General features: G+C 44.9%; 1 protein-coding gene across 1 annotated transcript in view; it reads left to right on the top strand.

Moving 5' to 3' along the window:
- The first annotated feature begins 216 nt into the window (after positions 1 to 216).
- LOC137541636 (medium-chain acyl-CoA ligase ACSF2, mitochondrial-like) overlaps positions 217 to 19914 on the top strand; it is a 132506-nt gene continuing 112808 nt past the window's right edge. The window contains exon 1 of the mRNA XM_068263039.1: positions 217 to 367. Within this exon, the coding sequence (XP_068119140.1) occupies positions 276 to 367 (92 nt within the window). The 5' untranslated portion in view covers positions 217 to 275. The remainder of the gene's footprint in view (positions 368 to 19914) is intronic.

Raw genomic sequence — 19914 nt, 5'->3', positions numbered from 1 at the left:
TTATCACTTATCTGAACAGTTTACAGCAGATAGGATAGTTGCACAGGCTGTCCTGTCCCTAAAAACTCCGTCCAGTTAATCATTTATGACTCAAGTCCCAGCCAGGTCAATCGAGATCACAACGCCAGCCAAAAGTACTCTGACCAGCATCTTCTCCCAGCGCCGCTGACATGCAAATTCTCTCCTCCCACTGGGCGGGACTATCCAAGCTGCGCGTTTAAATGTCCTAGAACTGTAGCCGGAGTGCAGCTCTGGTGGTCGCCGCTCAGGTTGTGATGGCGCCCCCAGGAGTGATGCAGCTGTTGTCTCGGGGCATGCTGAGTGTTGGGGTGAAGAGGGTATGGTGTCGAGGCATTCACCAGGGCAGGTAAGAAAAATCAATTACATACCCTTTAAATAGCATTATGCAATATCTGTAAACACATTTCTGCTGATCAGAGACTCGATTCCAGATGCTGTCCAAGCTCCCTCACTGTATAACTCGAAGAATAGAAATAAAGATGTCATAGAGAGTTAGCAGCGTTCTTCTTGCATTATGATCCGCAGTATGAAGTGTCCTTTCTTGTCTTGCCTGACTTTGATTTTTCATTTAACCATTTCATTTTTGGATCAGGAGCAGATATCTTATTACTGACTATTCTGCTTATCACCTGTGACTGATACCTCGTCAATATAGTTTTATGCTAGGTACACACGATACAATTCTCTGGCAGATTTACCTGCCAGATCGTTTTTTTCCAACATATCCGATCGGACATGTTGGAAAAAAATCGATCTAGCATTTAAATCTGCCATAAATATCGTATCGTGTGTACCTAGCATTAAACATTCAGTATTATCTATCGCCTTTGTACACTGCACAAAGCAAACGTTTACTTTGAGATTGCAAAAAACATAGGGCCTGGTTTGCACTGAGGACAATTGCACTGTTTGATCAGCAAAACACTAGTGCAGTTTCATCCTATAAGAGTGTTCCCACAGCAACGGTTCAATCTTTAGAGAATTGAAATCTTGCAGCATGTACCATTTTAGAGTGATGCAGCTTAAAAGGGGTTCTCCAGTACCTATAAAAAAAACTAAAACGGACACTTACCTGGGGCTTCTATCGGCCCTCTGCAGCTGTGATGTCCCGCGACGTCCTCCTCCGATGCTCCGTTCCCCTGCCGCCTGTAATCTGCTAATTATTTGTCTAAGTAGACGAATAGAACTGTGGCTGCGCGGCCGTGGACGCACACGTCATCGGGAGCTTACTGCGCAGGCGCAGTACAAGAACACTTCTTACTGTGCCTGCGCAGTAAGCTCCCAATGACGCGCGGGAGCAAGCACGCGTGCGGACACGCAGCTGCAGTTCTATTCGCCTAGTTAGACAAATAATTAGCAGTTTACCAGCGGCGGGGAACGGAGCATCGGAGGAGGACGGCGCATGACTTGACAGCTGCAGGGGGGCTGATAGAAGCCCCAGGTAAGTGTCAGTTTTAGCTTTTTATAGGTACTGGAGAACCCCTTTAATCACTTCGGTACAGGTGTTCCAACATTTTATCATACGCCATCAAAATAGCATACAAATGCTAGTGAGCATATGCAAAGTCATGCATGCCACAAATTAACCCCATAATGCCCATCAGCAGCTTAAACCTTGCAACCCGAGTTAGTAGCCTCGGTCCTGGTGTGCAATGTCCACTATCCAAGTGGACATAGTAGAGTTAGAATAAAAAGTTGTCCGAGCGAAGCAAGGACCAAGCCCACAGCCCAGCGAGTGGGCACCGGCAGTCTCTCTGGCCCCTTATGGTATGAAAAACTTGGCCTACCAACATCACGCCGCACGGATCTACCGCCGATTACGCCACTCTCCCGTCGCTGAAGCTCACTCACTCTGCCGTCGGTATGACAGCAGAGCTCTGTGAGCCGGTCAGGAGACTATTTTATTGGCTCCTGACCCTGTGATGGATGTGAGCTAATGAGATCTGGCTCACGGAGCTCTGCTGTCATAGCGACAGCAGGGCGAGTGAGCTTCAGTGAATCCATGTGCCGCGGTAATTGAAATCTACACTCTGGCAGGAATAAGCAGCCATAAAGTGCAGATTTCAATTACCGTAATCCAGAAGAGGTTAAAGTGGACCTGAACTCTTGCACAGGACACAAGGAAAACGACACAAATGCAACCTGTATGTATTTAAAGAGTTTTGCCTGTGTATTTCCCCCTCATTTGTGTCTAATCACTAGTTGTAATTTGATCTCCCCCATGTGTCACATGACTGCCTATGGCAGATAAGCAGTTAAGCCCATTTGAAAGCACAGGCTGTAAACAATACTGTATGTCAGCTTTCATGAATCAGGAAGTAGAAACTGTGCAAATGTATTTTAGGATTTGTATCAGCTGTAAGATACAGACTAACCAGCAAGCTCATGGTGACCCAGAACTCATTGGAGTGTGTGAAGGGCTACAATGGTCCTAAAAGCCCCCTTACTAAAATACTAAGAAACCAGCGGTTCTGGAGGTGTGTTTAGCTTCTAAGGGTAACAATGGTTCAATTGCATATATTCAACAGTGATGCACTGGGAGACATCTCAAGCTCACTCCAACCTGAATTATCGCAAATTCTTTCTGTTTTAAGAAAGCAAACTTTCGTTTTTCTTAGTGTTTTAGTAAGGGGGCTTTTAGGACAGGGGAGCTCGGGATACCCCCAGTTCCAGTTTAGCTTTTAGTTTAGATTTTAACAGAGATGGATTGAGATGAGGCCCTAAGCAAGGTTGTAGCTTTGGCTCCTGCCGTTTAGCCGCGATCAGCCCCAGTAATTACTTCAGTCGGGTCCAGTCTGTGTCTTCTGCGCATCCGCGTACCTCCCGTGCATGAGCAGAAGACTCAGACTAACACGACTGAAGCAATTACCAAGGCTGATTGTGGCTGAATGGCAGACCGCGGGAGGACGACGAGAGACTCGTGTGTTTATGGAGCTGGAGGAAGCCCCGGGTAAGTATCCGTTCTGTGTACCTTATGATCTCTGGTTTTCTTTAACTCCGACTCAACAGCCCTTTGTCCCACATATGCTCAGAATTGAGGTTAGGGGACTGAGCTGGCCATGGAAGCAGGTTAAACCTTTCATAGGACCAGGCTACTTTTTTTTCCAGTCCTCAAGTGACCAATTCTGTCATTCCTGGGCTCGCAACAGGTGTCTTTTCCTATTTTCTGTGATACCAAAGGCACTCTTGATGGTCTCCTCCTGCTGCTAAAGTCCATCCTTTGCAACGTCCGTCTTGTTGTGCGTTAAAAATATGCTTTGTGATGCACCTGCATTGAATTCAGCTGTGCTGTTGCCCTTCTGTTGCTGCGGATAGTGATGGGCTCATGAGTAGTTACCTACTCGAATTCGTGATTCAAACGAGGCTGTGGGGCCTGGGAGAGAGGGGGTTACTTACCCATAAGTCTGTCGTCTTCTATGCATCCCAAACGTCTTGCACACATCCTATGGGACGCGTTGCAAGACTCACACACTTCCTCCTTCCGGCTTGAAAGAGGAAGTGCGCGGTATTGAGTCTTGCAACGCATCCCATAGGGCACGTGCAAGAAGTTAGGGATGCATAGAAGATGACGGAATTCTGGGTAATTAACCCCCGTCTCCCATACATACAGCTGAGGCAATTAAGCCTTATTTGAATCACGAATTCGGGTAAGTAACTACTCATGAGCCCATCACTAGCTGCGGACTATGAGTGCTACTCGCCTTTCACCTCTCTAGTTCACCAGCCTTTTTCGACCAGAATAGTTTTTTCTCAACTTCCACTCTCTTAACACCCGAGATACTGTTGGGCGAGACAATCCTGAAAGAGTCATAGTTTCAGAGATGCTACGGTAGCAGCAGCTGTTCTTACACCAACAATCATCCCTTGTTTTTTTACATTAACTTCCGTGATAACCACGTTGTCCGAAATTGAGCGTTCTTTATCCACTTCAGTACCAGCGGTCTCTAGCCCCTTAAAGAGAACCTGTAACAAAAAAAGTTCCCCTGGGGGATACTCACCTCGAGAGGGGGAAGCCTCAGGGTCCCAATGAGGCTTCCCCCATCCCTGTAGCTGCAGGCAGTCCAGCGCTGGCTCCCCCAAAGTTTCCCGGAATCCTCCCTCGACAAGCCTGACAAGCGCTGATTTATTTACCTTTCTTGGCTCCAGCAGGGGTGCTGTTGCGGCTCTCCGCACGGAGATAGGCGAAAATAGCCTATCTCCGTCGGGTCCGCTCTACTGCGTGGGTGCAGAAGGTCTGCCGCTGACATCCCTGAGCCGCTTACCGGGGAAGATTGCAGCTGAACGGAAGCACTGAGGAGGACGACGAGGGACACTTCCATGCTTATGGGGCTGGAGGAAGCCCTGGGTAAGTAAAAAACAGCAGAAAGACTCAGAGTCTCTTTACTGAGTGCGGCCTCATTCACACCTAAAACCGTAAATGCAAGCGTTTTGCGTTTTTGTGCGTTTTGCGTTTTGCGTTTTTTCCCTCTCCCGACACGCACTGCTTTAATGGTAAAATCGCTTTTTTAAGCCCTTTGCCAAAGCGGTTTTGAGATTCACTCCCTGACGCAAGTCAGGTAGTGAACTCTTTGACCCGGAAAAGAATCAATACAATGTATTTATTCTAAAAACCACGAATGCATTCGCCGCATAAAGTGTGAGCATTTCGCGCTCTTCCTATATCTTCCATTATAGCAAAAATGCCCCAAAAATGGTACAGGCAGCGCTTTGCTGAACGCACAGCGCACAAACCACGCTGAGATGAACCTTCTCATAGAGAATCATTGCACAAGCGTTTTGTGGGCGATTTTAAAAATCGCCTGCACTTGAAAAAAGGCCGAAAACGCCCCTAGTGTGCACGAGCCCTTTAAGAGCGCTCTGGAGCAGGTTTTCATCCAGGAAGTCTGGAAAGTGTTTAGAGAGCTGCCAAAGGTGCAACAACAAAGCATTGAGCAAAGGCTATGCATACTTACAGTATGTACATGTGATCTCAAAGGTTTTTGTTTTTTTATTTATTTTTAATCAATTTGCCAAAACCTCAAGTAAATATTAAAAAGAAGCAAGTACAAAAAAAATGCTTGAAAATGATTTGAAATGCATTTCAACACTTTTTGCACAGAAATCCTGGGGAAGTTGAACGCCAGGGAGGTTAAAGAGACACTGAAGCGAAAAAAAAAATATGATATAATGAATTGGTTATGTACTATGAATAATTACTAGAAGATTAGCAGCAAAGAAAATATTCTCATATTTTTATTTTCAGGTATATAGTGTGTTTTCTAACATTGCATCATTCTCTAATATGTGCAGATTACACAACACTCTGCATTCAAAATGATTCTTTCAGAGCAGTCTGTGAACTAATGACCTCTCCTCTGGCAGATAAAAAGAAAACTGTTCACTTACAGTTGAGATAATAAAAGTCAGAAGACAGCCCTCTCCACGACTTTGAAAGTCGTAGAGATTAATGGCTTTTTTGCATAGAGATAACAACTGGAGTTTCTTAACTCTTCCTGTACTGGAAACAATTACACTGATGTATCTGATCTTAATGTTTTATTTCTTAGCTGTGCTACACATACAAATCTTAATATCATAATTTTTTTTTTGCTTCAGTGCCTCTTTAACACATGATTTATGAGAATGCACAACATGCTCCGCGTTGGGATACAGGAGTCAGTTGTATCGCATTGCACCGGATGCCTTTTGAAGGGGAAATTTATCAACGCATTACCGACAGTTTTTTCTTCTTAATCTGTTATAACCAACAGTAAAAACAGTTCTGCATGATAATAAGATAAAAACAGGGAACACCAAGAGCCCCAATAGTTGCTAGATACTCACAAGTCAGTGTCACCAGCAGGTAACCACTGTAAAGGCAGGTGGGGAGATTGTCCTGACCCCACTCAGGATTAAGAAGTCGCTCTCTGTAGACAGGAAAAAAGGGTAGCAACCCTCCACCAAGGGTGGACTCAAAATTGTATACAATGAACAGAGGCGCCAAAAGTATAAAATTAGATTAAATGAGCTTAAAAACCAACTTAATTGGCAAAAATGAAGGAGGAAGTGGTGGTCTTACCTCCCTCAAGCAGACACGACAATGACTGCGATTCAGACAGTCAAGCACATTTATTAGTAACGTCCAAAAAATTGCACAAGGATTCAAGTTAAGCGCCGAACTTGAATCCTTGTGCAGATCGCTTGATACTCCTCCCTGTATTGCCTGATGAAGCGGGATTGAGCCTGCGAAGCGCGTTGCAATTTTTTGGGAGTTTCTTCATGTGTTTGACTGTCTGAATCGCAGTCGTTGTCGTGTCTGCTTGAGGGAGGTAAGACCACCACTTCCTCCATTTTTGCCAATTAAGTTGGTTTTTAAGCTCATTTAATCTAATTTTATACTTTTGGCGCCTCTGACCATTGTATACAATGCATGATAATAAGAACCTTCTTAAATCCTAGGTAATAGTGGCAGTTTAGCATTAATTTCTAGAGCTGCACTGCAGTTAAGAAAAGTGCAAATCTATCCCTAAACTGGCGCAGATTAAGAAGTGCTTATTAGCAGTTCTACAGGTGTAGAACTGCAGGCTAGACATGATTGCAAAGTGCAGGCTAGACATGATTTGTGAAGGGCTCCTCCCACCTAATGAGTTCCTACTCAGAGCCTGCTGCTATCAATACAGCAGGTGTGTTGGTTACCTCAGCAACAGCAATTCCCCTCACACACTGCACTGTCTGAGAGACCTTCCTAGCGCCACCTATTCTACAACAGTTTTAGAAGGAATCTGCACTATCTAATGATTTCTTAGGATGTCTGGAGACAGTTCTGCACGGATTTCTAAAAACCTACCAATATTTTGTCTCAGACACTCTTGATAAATCTGGCCCTGAGTGTCTCATAGACTTACTATTGCAGTGCATTACTGTGCATATAAAGAGAAACTTTAACCAAGGATTGAACTTCATCCCAATCAGGAGCTGATACCTTCTTTCCCATGAGAAATCTCTTCCTTTTCTCGAATAGATCATCAGGGAGGTCTGTGTGGCTGATATTGCGGTGAAATTAGTCTGTTACGTTGAGCGGACAGATGAGCTGTTGACCCTGAAACCAGTTAGCGTGGGCTCTCCTAGGACGCAGAGTAGGGCTAGATTTATCAAAGCATTACCGACAGTTTTTTCTTCTTAAACTGTTCTAACCAGCAGAAAGAACAGTTCTGCATGATAATAAGAACCTTCTCAAATCCTATGTAATAGCGGCAGTTTAGCATCAGTTTCTAGAGCTGCACTACAGTTAAGAAAAGTGCAAATCCATCCCTAAACTGCTGCAGATTAAGTAGTGCTTCATAGCAGTTCTCCAGATAGTGCAGCAGTGTAGTCTAGATGTGATTTGTGAAGGGCTCCTCCCCCCTCACTCAGAGCCTGCTGACAGAAGATGTGTTGGTTACCTCAGCAACAGTAATTTCCCTCACACACTGCACTGTCTGAGACACCTTCCTAACTCCTATTCCTAACAGTTTAAGAAGGAAGCTGCACTATTTAGTGATTTCTTAGGATGTCTGAGACCGTTCTGCACGGATTTCTAAAAACCTACTAATATTTTGTCTCAGACACTCTTGATAAATGTCCCCCTAAGTGACTACTGGTCTTCACCTGCGCACCCTGCAAGGGATGATGGGCCGCTACCCCTAGTGGGCAACGGACTACTTTGCTGCCTAATAGTCACCAGGTTGCGGCCCCCAGGATCGCCCCACTGGAGGCAGACAGAACAAGGCATGCCACATGCCTTGAGAAAGGGGGACCCTGCGCGGCCCCAGAAACAATTGTCGGATCTTTATGTGGAATAGTGCACAATAAAATGTGCATTGCATTCTAACTACGACTGGTGTGCTGATGTACTCTACTACCTTGTGATTGAACAGTGACACTGCCTTGTCACAACATCAAGCCCCCAGAACTTGACAGTGTGCCAGCTCCATCTTTGAATTCCTAGACAGGCAAAACAGGTCCATAAGCCAATAACAGGATAAATCGGCAATGGGTAATCAGATCAGCGTAGTCACAGACAAGGCCAGGTCAGGAACAGGTAATCAACAGTCAACAATAGCTCTAGCAAGCTAGCACAAAGCTGGATAGAAGTGACAGCAATGAATGGCTGTCAGCAGCTTCTTTAAATGCAAAATAATAAACTAGCACCTAATTTTCTCGCATGTGCGTTTACGCAGACGCATAGTGGCACCCTCAGCAACTTCCTGTACAGGATCTTCTCAAAAAATTAGCATATTATGATAAAGTTCATTATTTTCTGTAATGTACTGATAAACATTAGACTTTCATATATTTTAGATTCAAATACACACAACTGAAGTAGTTCAAGCCTTTTATTGTGTTAACCACTTAAGCCCGAAGGGTTGACATTTTTTTACATCCGAGCAACTTTCACCCCCCATTCATTTGCCAATAACTTTATCACTACTCATCACAATTATTTGACCTATATCTTGTTTTTTCCGCCACCAATTAGGCTTTCTGTGGGGGGTACATTTTGCTAAGAGCCACTTTACTGTAAATGCATTTTAACAGGAAGAATAAGAAAAAAATGGAAAAAATTCATTATTTCTCAGTTTTCAGCCATTATAGTTTTAAAATAATACATGCCTCCATAATTAAAACTCACGTATTGTATTTGCCCATATGCCCCGGGTATTTCACCGTTAAAATTATGTCCCTATCACAATGTATGGCGACAATATTTTATTTGGAAATAAAGGTGCATTTTTTCCGTTTTGCGTCCATCACTGTTTAGAAGCCCATAATTTATTAAATCATATTGATATACTCCTTTGACATGAATATTTAAAAAGTTCAGACCCTTAGGTAACTATTTATGTTTTTTTTTTATTATTATTATTGTAATTTTTTTTTTTTTTAATTTAAACTTGTATGTGGGTATTTTTTGGTGTGGGAGGTAAACAGGTTTTTTTTTAATATATTTATAGGTTTAGTCTTAAAACTTTTTTTTTTTTTTGGGGTGTAATTTGCTATTTGGCCACAAGATGGCCAGAATCAAAAAGTCCTGGGAGCGATCGATCTCGCTCCCAGGCAGAAGAAAGGAGACCAGAGCTCAGAAAAGCCGCAGCGTCTGAAGAGACGCTGTCGGCTTTTCTCCGGGGGGGTCCGATCAGCGAAAGGGATTTATAATCCCTTTCACTGATCGGTGGGCTAGCGGCCAGTAGCGGGGGCGCGCCCGCGGGAGTGCGCGCAGCCCAACTGGACGAGAAATCTCGTCCAGTTGGGCTTAAGTGGTTAATATTGATGATTTTGGGATACAGCTCATGAAAACCCAAATTTCCTATCTCAAAAAATTTGCATATTTCATCCGACCAATAAAAGAAAATTGTTTTCAAAACAAAAAAAGTCAACCTTCAAATAATTATGTTCAGTTATGCACTCAGTACTTGGTCGGGAATCCTTTTGCAGAAATGACTGCTTCAATGCGGCGTGGCATGGAGGCAATCAGCCTGTGGCACTGCTCAGGTGTTATGGAGGCCCAGGATGCTTTGATAGCGGCCTTAAGCTCATCCAGAGTGTTGGGTCTTGCGTCTCTCAACTTTCTCTTCACAATATCCCACAGATTCTCTATGGGGTTCAGGTCAGGAGAGTTGGCAGGCCAATTGAGCACAGTAATACCATGGTCAGTAGACCATTTACCAATGGTTTTGGCACTGTGAGCAGGTGCCAGATCGTGCTGAAAAATGAAATCTTCATCTCCATAAAGCTTTTCAGCAGATGGAAGCATGAACCCACTTTTGAACCAGAAACAGTGGCAGAAGCGCCTGACCTGGGCTACAGAGAAGCAGCACTGGACTGTTGGTCAGTGGTCCAAAGTACTTTTTTCGGATGAAAGCAACTTTTACATGTCATTCGGAAATCAAGGTGCCAGAGTCTGGAGGAAGACTGGGGAGAGGGAAATGCCTGAAGTCCAGTGTCAAGTACCCACAGTCAGTGATGGTCTGGAGTGCCATGTCAGCTGCTTGTGTTGGTCCACTCTGTTTTATCAGGGGCAGGGTCAATGCAGCTAGCTATCAGGAGATTTTGGAGCTATAAAGCTTTTCAGCAGATGGAAGCATGAAGTATGCTTCCATCTGCTGAAAAGCTTTATGGAGATGAAGATTTTATTTTTCAGCACGACCTGGCACCTGTTCCCAGTGGCAAAACCACTGGTAAATGGTTTACTGACCATGGTATTACTGTGCTCAATTGGCCTGCCAACTCTCCTGACCTGAACCCCATAGAGAATCTGTGGGATATTGTGAAGAGAAAGTTGAGAGACGCAAGACCCAGTGCAGTTTCTAGGCTAAAACGCACCCAGGGCGAGGGTGTGAAAATTGCGCCCCCCCCCGCCAAGCAAGGTATGGGTGCCCGCAGTATAGGTTAGCCAGGTCCCCCAGTATAGGAAGCCAGGCATAGGTGAGACAGTATAGTAGCCCCGCTATAGGTTAGCCAGGTAGGTGCCTCCAGTATAGGTAGCCAGTATAGTTGCCCCCAGTATAGGTTAGATAGGCAGGCGCCCCCGGTATAAGTTAGATAGGTAGGTGCCCCAATACAGGTTAGCTAGGTGGGTGCCTCTAATATAGGTAGCCAGAATAGTTGCCCCCAGCATAGGTTAGATAGGTAGGTGCCCCCAGTATAGGTTATTTAGGTAGGTGTCTCCAATATAGGTAGCCAGTATAGTTGCTACCTGTATAGGCTAGCTAGGTAGGTAGGTGCCCCTAGTATAGGTTAGATAAGTAGCTGCCCCCCCAGTATAGGTTGATAGGTAGCTGCCCCCCACTATATGTTAGATAGGTAGGTGCCCCTCAGTATAGGTTAGATAGGTAGGTGCCCCCCTGTATAAGTTAGATTAGGTAGCTGCCCCCCCCCCCAGTATAGGCTAGATTAGACAGGTGCCCCCCAGTATAGGTTAGATTAGGTAGCTGCCCCTCCAGTATAGGTTAGATAGGTAGGTGCCCCCCAGTATAGGTTAGATTAGGTAGCTGCCCCCCCAGTATAAGTTAGGTAGGTGCCCCCCAGTATAGGTTAGATAGGTAGCTGCCCCCCAGTATAGGTTAGATTAGGTAGCTGCCCCCCAGTATAGGTTAGATAGGTACCTGCCCCCCAGTGTAGGTTAGATAGGTAGCTGGCCCCAGTGTAGGTTAGATTAGGTAGATGCCCCCCAGTATAGGTTAGATTAGGTAGCTGCCCCCCCCCAGTATAGGTTAGATAGGTAGCTGCCCCCCAGTGTAGGTTAGATTAGGTAGCTGCCCCCCAGTGTAGGTTAGATTAGGTAGCTGTCCCCAAGCGTAGGTTAGATTAGGTAGGTGCCCCCCAGTATAGGTTAGATAGGTAGGTGCCCCCCAGCGTAGGTTAGATTAGGTAGCTGCCCCCAGCGTAGGTTAGATTAGGTAGGTGCCCCCCAGGATAGGTTAGATAGGTAGCTGTCCCCCATAATGGAGGGGGGAGCCAAAGCCGCGGGGAGGGCAGCCCTCCCTCCCTCTCTCGGGCCGCCCTCCGTGCTCCCCCCTCAGATGCATAGTGAGCAGTCAGGAAGCGCTGTATACAACATACCTCCCTGGCTCTAAGCGCCGCTCTCTCGCCGCCGGTCTCCTCTCTGTATACACACTTATACACACGCTGCTTCCTGTTTAGCCGGAAGCAGCGTGTGTATCAGCGTGTAGGCAGATAGGAGAAGACCGGCGGCGAGAGAGCGGCGCTTGGAGCCAGGGAGGTATGTTGTATACAGCGCTTCCTGACTGCTCACTATGCATCTGAGGGGGGAGCACGGAGGGCGGCCCGGGAGAGGGAGGGAGGGAGAGGTTGGGCTGCCCTCCCCGCTGCTCCGGCTCCCCCCTCCATTACAGCGCCCCCCTCCCAACAGCGCCCAGGGCCCACCCCGAACGGCCCTAGAAACGGGCATGGCACGACCCAACACTCTGGATGAGCTTAAGGCCGCTATCGAAGCATCCTGGGCCTCCATAACACCTAAGCAGTGCCACAGGCTGATTGCCTTCATGCCACGCCGCATTGAAGCAGTCATTTCTGCAAAAGGATTTCCGACCAAGTATTGAATGCATAACTGAACATAATTATTTGAAGGTTGACTTTTTTTGTTTTGAAAACAATTTTTTTTTATTGGTCGGATGAAATATGCAAATTTTTTGAGATAGGAAATTTGGGTTTTTATGAGCTGTATGCCAAAATCATCAATATTAAAACAATAAAAGGCTTGAATTACTTCAGTTGTGTGTATTTGAATCTAAAATATATGAAAGTCTAATGTTTATCAGTACATTACAGAAAATAATGAACTTTATCACAATATGCTAATTTTTTGAGAAGATCCTGTATAATACTGGGGATGCGCGCGAGGATCCGAGGACAGGTAACATAACACCCTCCCACAGTGTGATGTCTTGACCAAGGTCCTGACAGTTTGCTGTCTGTGAACTTCATCGCACTGTGCGAGATATGGGCTGTTGCCAACCGCCAAACAAGCAATACCCCCCTGTGTGTGTAGAACACTCTGTAAATGAATATTTCATACAGATCACTTGGCAGAACTAAAGATGTCGCCACCAGTGATACATTTCAGAATGTAAATCAGTTCCTCTTTAACCACTTCAGTATCAGCAGTCTCTGGCCCCTTAGGCCTGTTTCCACTTCACCCAGATTGGATGCAGAATGGATGCAGAAAAACTGACTCCAATGAATGCCTAAGGACCTGTATCCACTAAACGCGATTTTTCTGATGCAGATTTTCCCATAGGCATTCATTGGAGTCAGTTTTTCTGCATCCATTCAGCATCAAATTTGCATCCAATCTGCGTTTAGTGGAAACAGGCCCTTAAAGGGAACCTAAATTGAGAAGGATATGAATTAAACTGAGAAGGATATGGATTTTTCCTTTTACACCTCTTTCACAGTGGGACATTGCGTTTTGGTGCGACGTTAAAGTCGCACCGCAAACATACAACGCAACACAGCCAAAAAGTCGCAATGTAGCGTTACCAACGCATACAGCATATACAGTAGAAACTACAGGCAATGAAAAGTATGTCTCATACAGTCATTACTGAGCATGTGCAAACAGTCTAACGCAGCTAATACCGTATATAACGCACTGCATGCAGTACTTACACTGCAGCGTTAGACACCAACGCAACGTGTGCACTGTGATTGGGGCATTGATTTTTCATTGCAGTGCATTTTTCTGCGTTAAATATTGTTTTAACGTGCGACTTCAACGTCACACTGTGAAAGAGGCCTTAAAATAATACCAGTTGCCTGACTCTCCTGCTGACCGTGTCTCTAATACTTTTATCCACCGCCCCTCAACAAGCATGCAGATTAGGTGGTCTGACTGAAGTCAGACTGGATTAGCTGCATGTTTGTTTCAGGTGTGTGATTCAGCCACTACTGCAGCCAAGGAGATCAGCAGGACAGCCAAGCAACTGGTATTGTTTAACAGAAAACATCCATATCCCTCTCAGTTTAGGTTCCCTTTAACCATTTCAGCCCGCGGGTATTTTTCATCTTATGGACAAGAGGAGTTTTCACATTTCAGCGCTCCCTCCTTTCATTCCCCAATAACGTTATCGCTACTTATCACAACAAAATGATCTATACCTTGTTTTTTCTGCCACCAATTATGCAAAAAAATATTTTATTCTAAATGCATTATAATGGGAATAATAAGAAAAAATTGAAAAAATTTATTATTTCTCAGTTTTCAGCCAGTATAGTTATAAAATAATACATGCTACCATAATTAAAATCCACACATTTTATTTGGCCATTTGTACTGGTTATTGCGATGTTAAAATTATATCCCTAGTATAATGTATGGTGACAATATTTTATTTTGAAATAATGGTGCATTTTTTTTAGTTTTACATCCATCACTACTTGTTAGCCCATAATTTAATAATAATATGCCCTCTTGACATACATATTAAAAAAAAAATTCCCTAAAGTCACTAGGTGTAATTTTACTATTTGGCCACAAGATGTCCCCGCTGAGTACTTCCTATTAGCGTACAGTAAGTACGCAATAGGAAGTAATGTGTCGCTGTAAGGCTTGGTGGTATAATTTCCGGAGTCAGCATGCATGTCCCAGGCTATACGTCTCGCTCTTCACCTAGCTATCCCTACCTGGCACACCACTAACTGACACCTACACTGTCCCTGCCTGGCATACCACTAGCTGGCCCTAATTAGGACTTAGGTGAGCAGGCCATACAAGCTGACATAGAAGGCAGATATACCACCAGCAGCCACTACTGAGGCTAGTAACACAGTTCAGCAGTATCACATACACAGTTAATAATAATAATAATAATCCAAACATTTGTATAGCAATTTTCTCCTGTCGGACTCAAGGTGCTCAAGAGCTGCAGCCACTGGGATGTGCTCAAGACTCAAGAGGCCACCCTGCAGTGTTAGGGAGTCTTGCCTTGAACTCCTTACTAAATAGGTACTGTCCCTAGCCAGGATTCGAACCCTGGTCTCCCATGTCAGTTCAGGTAAAACAAATTTTCATGCAAAGCTATTCAACAGCAGTAGTTATTTGATCAGAGTTATGAAATAGTCCAAGCAGACTTGCATGCAGTATTTAGCAACAGGTGATAATTGATGCAAGTATGACACAGTTCCTTTTAGTCTGTATGTAAAGTTATGCGACAGATAACAGAAGTCCCAGATGATATATGACAGGTTATTCGAGACTATATGCACACTGTTAGTTGACTGATAAGGAAAGTAGACTTGATACTTATGGTTCAGTTCCAGTGGCATACAAAGAACATCTGATAACAGTCCAAGGTCGGTCCAGGCGGCAAGTAAGGGATGTCCAGTAACTAGCGGAGGTCGGTCCAGGCGGCAGGCAAAGGGTTATCCAGGAATCAAGCAGATGTTAAACACAACGGAATAGTCAAACCCAAGCCGAGGTCAAACTTCAGAATATCAATAACGATCACAGTGCGCACCCAACAACTAGCCAAAGCTATGCTTATCACGAGCGATGACAGGGAGCACTCTGCAGGTTTAAATACAGAACAGCATCCAATCCAGTGGCCAGCCACTCTCCACACAACCAATCACACGGCAAGGCCCTGCCTAGGTGTCAGCTGAATGACCAGCTGACGACGCTCTGTCAGCTGAATGGAGTCAGCTGATCACCGCCCTCTGCCTATCAGGAAGTGCGGCCTGTGAGCCACCGGCAGTGTCATCAGCGGGGAACAAGTGCCGTGACCTGGAAACGACAGACCCAGCCCGAGTCTTGGCAGAATCAGGCCCCACAGGTACATTCCTTATAGTTGCTACATTGTCACTAGGGAAGTGATGCAGGGAGTCGCGGCTCCAGGAATTTTTTTAGGGGGTGCTATGCAGGTGCTGGACCAATTTCCGGGGGAGCTGACGAAAAATGGGTGTGGCTACAACCTGCGGCGGCGTGGCCATGACCGGATGAGGGCGGGGCTAACTGTAATTTAAAGTGAACCCAGGGTGAGAGTGATATGGTGGCTGCCATATTTATTTCCTTTTAAACAATTCTAGTTGCCTGGCAGCCCTGCTGATCTATTGGCTGCAGTAGTGAACTGAATTACACCAGAAACAAGCATGCAGCTAATTTTGTCAGTTCTGACAATATTGTCAGAAACCCCTGACCTGCTGCATGCTTGTTCAGGGTCTATGGTTGAAAGAATTAGAGGCAGAGGACCAACACGGCAGCCAGGCAGCTGGTATTAATTAAAAGGAGATAAATATGGCAGCCTCAATATTATTCTCACCTCAGATTCCCTTTAAAAGTGCAACGCAAAGACAGAGGGCCCAAATTTTGGTGACCCATTCCCCAGAAAATTCACATAATTGCGCAGGTTTTCTCAAGAAAATACACGTAATGTGAGCAGATTTGAACGAAAATACACGTAATGTGAGCAGATTTCAACAAAAAACACGTTCAATGACCCCAATATGCACAATCGTTATCAGATATGACCCCAATATGCACAATCGTTATCAGATATGACCCCAATATGCACAATCGTTATCAGATATGACCCCAATATGCACAATCGGTATCAGATATGACCCCAATATGCACAACTGTTATCAGATATGACCCCAATATGCACAACCGTTATCAGATATGACCCCAATATGCACAACCGTTATCAGATATGACCCCAATATGCACAACCGTTAACAATTGTGCATATTGGGGTCATATCTGATAACGGTTGTGCATATTGGGGTCATATCTGATAACGGTTGTGCATATTGGGGTCATATCTGATAACGGTTGTGCATATTGGGGTCATATCTGATAACGGTTGTGCATATTGGGGTCATATCTGATAACAGTTGTGCATATTGGGGTCATATCTGATACCGATTGTGCATATTGGGGTCATATCTGATAACGATTGTGCATATTGGGGTCATATCTGATAACGGTTGTGCATATTGGGGTCATATCTGATAACGGTTGTGCATATTGGGGTCATATCTGATAGCGGTTGTGCATATTGGGGTCATATCTGATAACGGTTGTGCATATTGGGGTCGTATCTGATAACGGTTGTGCATATTGGGGTCATATCTGATAACGGTTGTGCATATTGGGGTCATATCTGAAACGGTTGTGCATATTGGGGTCATATCTGATAACGGTTGTGCATATTGGGGTCATTTCTGATAACAATTGTGCATATTGGGGTCAAATCTGATAACGGTTGTGCATATTGGGGTCATATCTGATAACGGTTGTGCATATTGGGGTCATTTCTGATAACAATTGTGCATATTGGGGTCATATCTGATATCAGAAATGACCCCAATATGCACAACCGTTATCAGATATGTCCCCAATATGCACAACCGTTTCAGATATGTCCCCAATATGCACAACCGTTTCAGATATGACCCCAATATGCACAACCGTTATCAGATATGACCCCAATATGCACAACCGTTATCAGATATGACCCCAATATGCACAACCGTTATCAGATACGACCCCAATATGCACAACCGTTATCAGATATGACCCCAATATGCACAACCGGCCGCTATCAGATATGACCCCAATATGCACAACCGTTATCAGATATGACCCCAATATGCACAACCGTTATCAGATATGACCCCCATATGCACAATCCTCAGCAGTGCTGACCCCAATATGCACAATGCACAGCAGATCTGACCCCAATATGCACAATGCTCAACAGTTCTGACCCCAATATGCACAATGCTCAGCAGATCTGACCCCAATATGCACAATGCTCAGCAGTTCTGACTCCAATATGCACAATCTTTATCAGATCTGACCCCAATCAACAGCACCACCTGAAAAAGAAAAACCCATTTACTCACCTAGTCAGAAAACCTCCTGTTTCGACCTCCTCCTCTTCCGACCTCCTTGTGGCGCGCAGCTCAGCTCCCACGATCCTCTTCCTTCCTGCAGCAGCCTGCATCCGGCGAGCAGGGCTACGGGAGAATGGGCGCCCGAAGCCCTGCACTGCAGACTCCAAGTCTGCAGAGCAAGGCTTCGGGCGGCCATCTTACCGTAGCCCTGCCTGCTGCTCCGTGCTGCTGCTGTGAACTGACTCGTCGTCTCTTAGACGCCTGAAGTCAGTTCATGCCAGGGGGTGCCGCCACTGGATGCAGGCATCAGTGGATGCCTGCGGTCACGGAGAACTTTGTTCCCATTCATAAATGTAACAATCGGCGGCGGAAATCAGAGGGCGGAAGGTAGAAAAAACAGTGTTTATTCTCTACGGACATGTATGGATTGGCTCAGGGGACTTCTGTCCTCCATGTTACTGGCAACATCGTGATCGCGAGCATCTGCCTGCACGATCGCATGCACAGCCCTTCAAACTGCAGGGACGTGACTAGCGCGTCCCTGCGGCAGTAGCAGCTGCCGCTGCGGATATGAGGCTCATGTCCCAGTGGCAGAAATAGTTAAGGACCAGAGCCTGCTGGTACAAAAAACAGGGCTCACTGTCATCAGGCCGCACGGACCCATTGCTCTCGCCTTTCGCGCCACTCTCCTGGCGCTGAAGCTCATTCTCTCTGCCGTAGCTATGAAAGCAGAGCTCCATGAGCCAGTCAGGAACCGATTTTTTTTTTAATTGGCTCCTGACCCAGTGATCACTGTGAGCCAATGTTGGACACCGGGATCACCACAAATTTGATTTGACTACATAAGAAGTGGGACCGTTTTTAAATTTGAAACCTATAGAAGTAAACAAGCGTTACCATGGGGACTATGTGAGAAAATCATTCCCACAGGTCACTTGAGAAATGAGAGGTTCCTCCTTATGTGATAGAAGGAGGCTTTGGAACATGGATTCAAAGTGTTAAAGCGAGTTCCTATACCTGTTATAATGTGGTCTGGATTACTGCAGCCTTTTCTAGTTGCACTGTCTCTGTAATATAGCTAATCTTCTTTTCTTTGTCAAGCTTTGTCGAGCCAGGGAGGAATGTGCTGCCTCTGCTGTGATAGAGAGAAGTTATCAAGCCCCCTCCATGCCCCCCTGCCGCCTCTGTGTGCTTTGTTTACTACTCACAGACAGAGCTCTGTGGAGCTGCAGATAATTCACTATGTAATAAAAACTTGTAGTATACTGTAACAATATATATATATATATATATATATATATATATATATATATATATATATACATACATACATCACTTCCTGGTTAGCAGCCATGTCGGGGAGCTGCGGAAATGGCAAAGAGGGGCCCAGGAGCAGGGACGGATCTAGACCAAGTTGTGCCTGGGGCAAGGTCAGGTTTTGGCGCCTAAACTGCCATTCCCCATCCAGTTTTGGTGCCTAAAGGTCAGGTTTTGGCACCTAAACTGCCATTCCCCATCCAGTTTTGGCGCCTAAAGGTCAAGTTTTGGCACCTAAACTGCCATTCCCCATCCAAATTTTGCCGCCTTTTTAAGAATTCAACAAACTGCGTCTGGGGCAAGAGACCAGTCTGCCCCCCCCCCTAGAATTGTCCCTGCCCAGGAGAACATAATGAATAGAATGGTATGCTTTTTTACTGTAAGAATTTGAGAGTACAGATTCTCTTTAACTGAAAATAAACTCATGAAATAATTCATGGATGTGTAGTAGTTCTCAAGATGGACGTTTGGAGAGATACTCAGTCCAGCAGCATTTAGAGTGTTTATTGGTTGAAGTAAACAGTATATATCGGACCATAAGCCTCAGTACAAGTGATGCCAACCAAATAGAACAGTTTTTACATAATTGAAGAGCTTAGTCTGTGGCACAGGTGCAGGGGGTGGTGACCTTAGATCTAATACAAATAAGAAAAGACATTGAGTTTTCGGTCTGTATAATGTTTGATGTCCTTCAAACAAACCTTTTACTCAGATAATACAGTGTGAGCATACATAGTATATTGATACAAATATGTGAAATTAGTCATTGGAAAAGGGTTAAAGAGTGCTGAGCATAATAATACATACCCATACACTAGTAGATGGCCAAAAGTGAAATATAACTGATCAGAGAGTGATCTATTCCTGCCCCCCACTGGATATAGATTATTAATAGATTTCAATTTGAAAACCTCATGTTCACAGTCATAGTATGTAGGACCACACTGCAGTTCCATTTCTGTTTTCAGTCTTCAACTTTGAAGTCTGCACAACAGCCAATTCAGTGTGACCTACAATCCGATTCACTCAGCTGCCAACAAAAAGAAATAACGAAAATTTAAACTTGTGCTTTCATCAGGGTTTGCTCACCCCGATAAACGTAATTTTCTTCTGTTTACTCTCCAAGAGAGCCATGGCTGCATTTGACTTGCTGTTCAACTGCCTCATTTGCATACAGATAACACTACTCTATATACCCTT

The sequence above is a fragment of the Hyperolius riggenbachi genome, chromosome 12, assembly GCF_040937935.1.
Source record: "Hyperolius riggenbachi isolate aHypRig1 chromosome 12, aHypRig1.pri, whole genome shotgun sequence".
Lineage (NCBI taxonomy): Eukaryota > Metazoa > Chordata > Amphibia > Anura > Hyperoliidae > Hyperolius > Hyperolius riggenbachi.
Note: the sequence above shows the minus strand (reverse complement) of the source record. Positions and strands in the feature narration are given on the sequence as shown.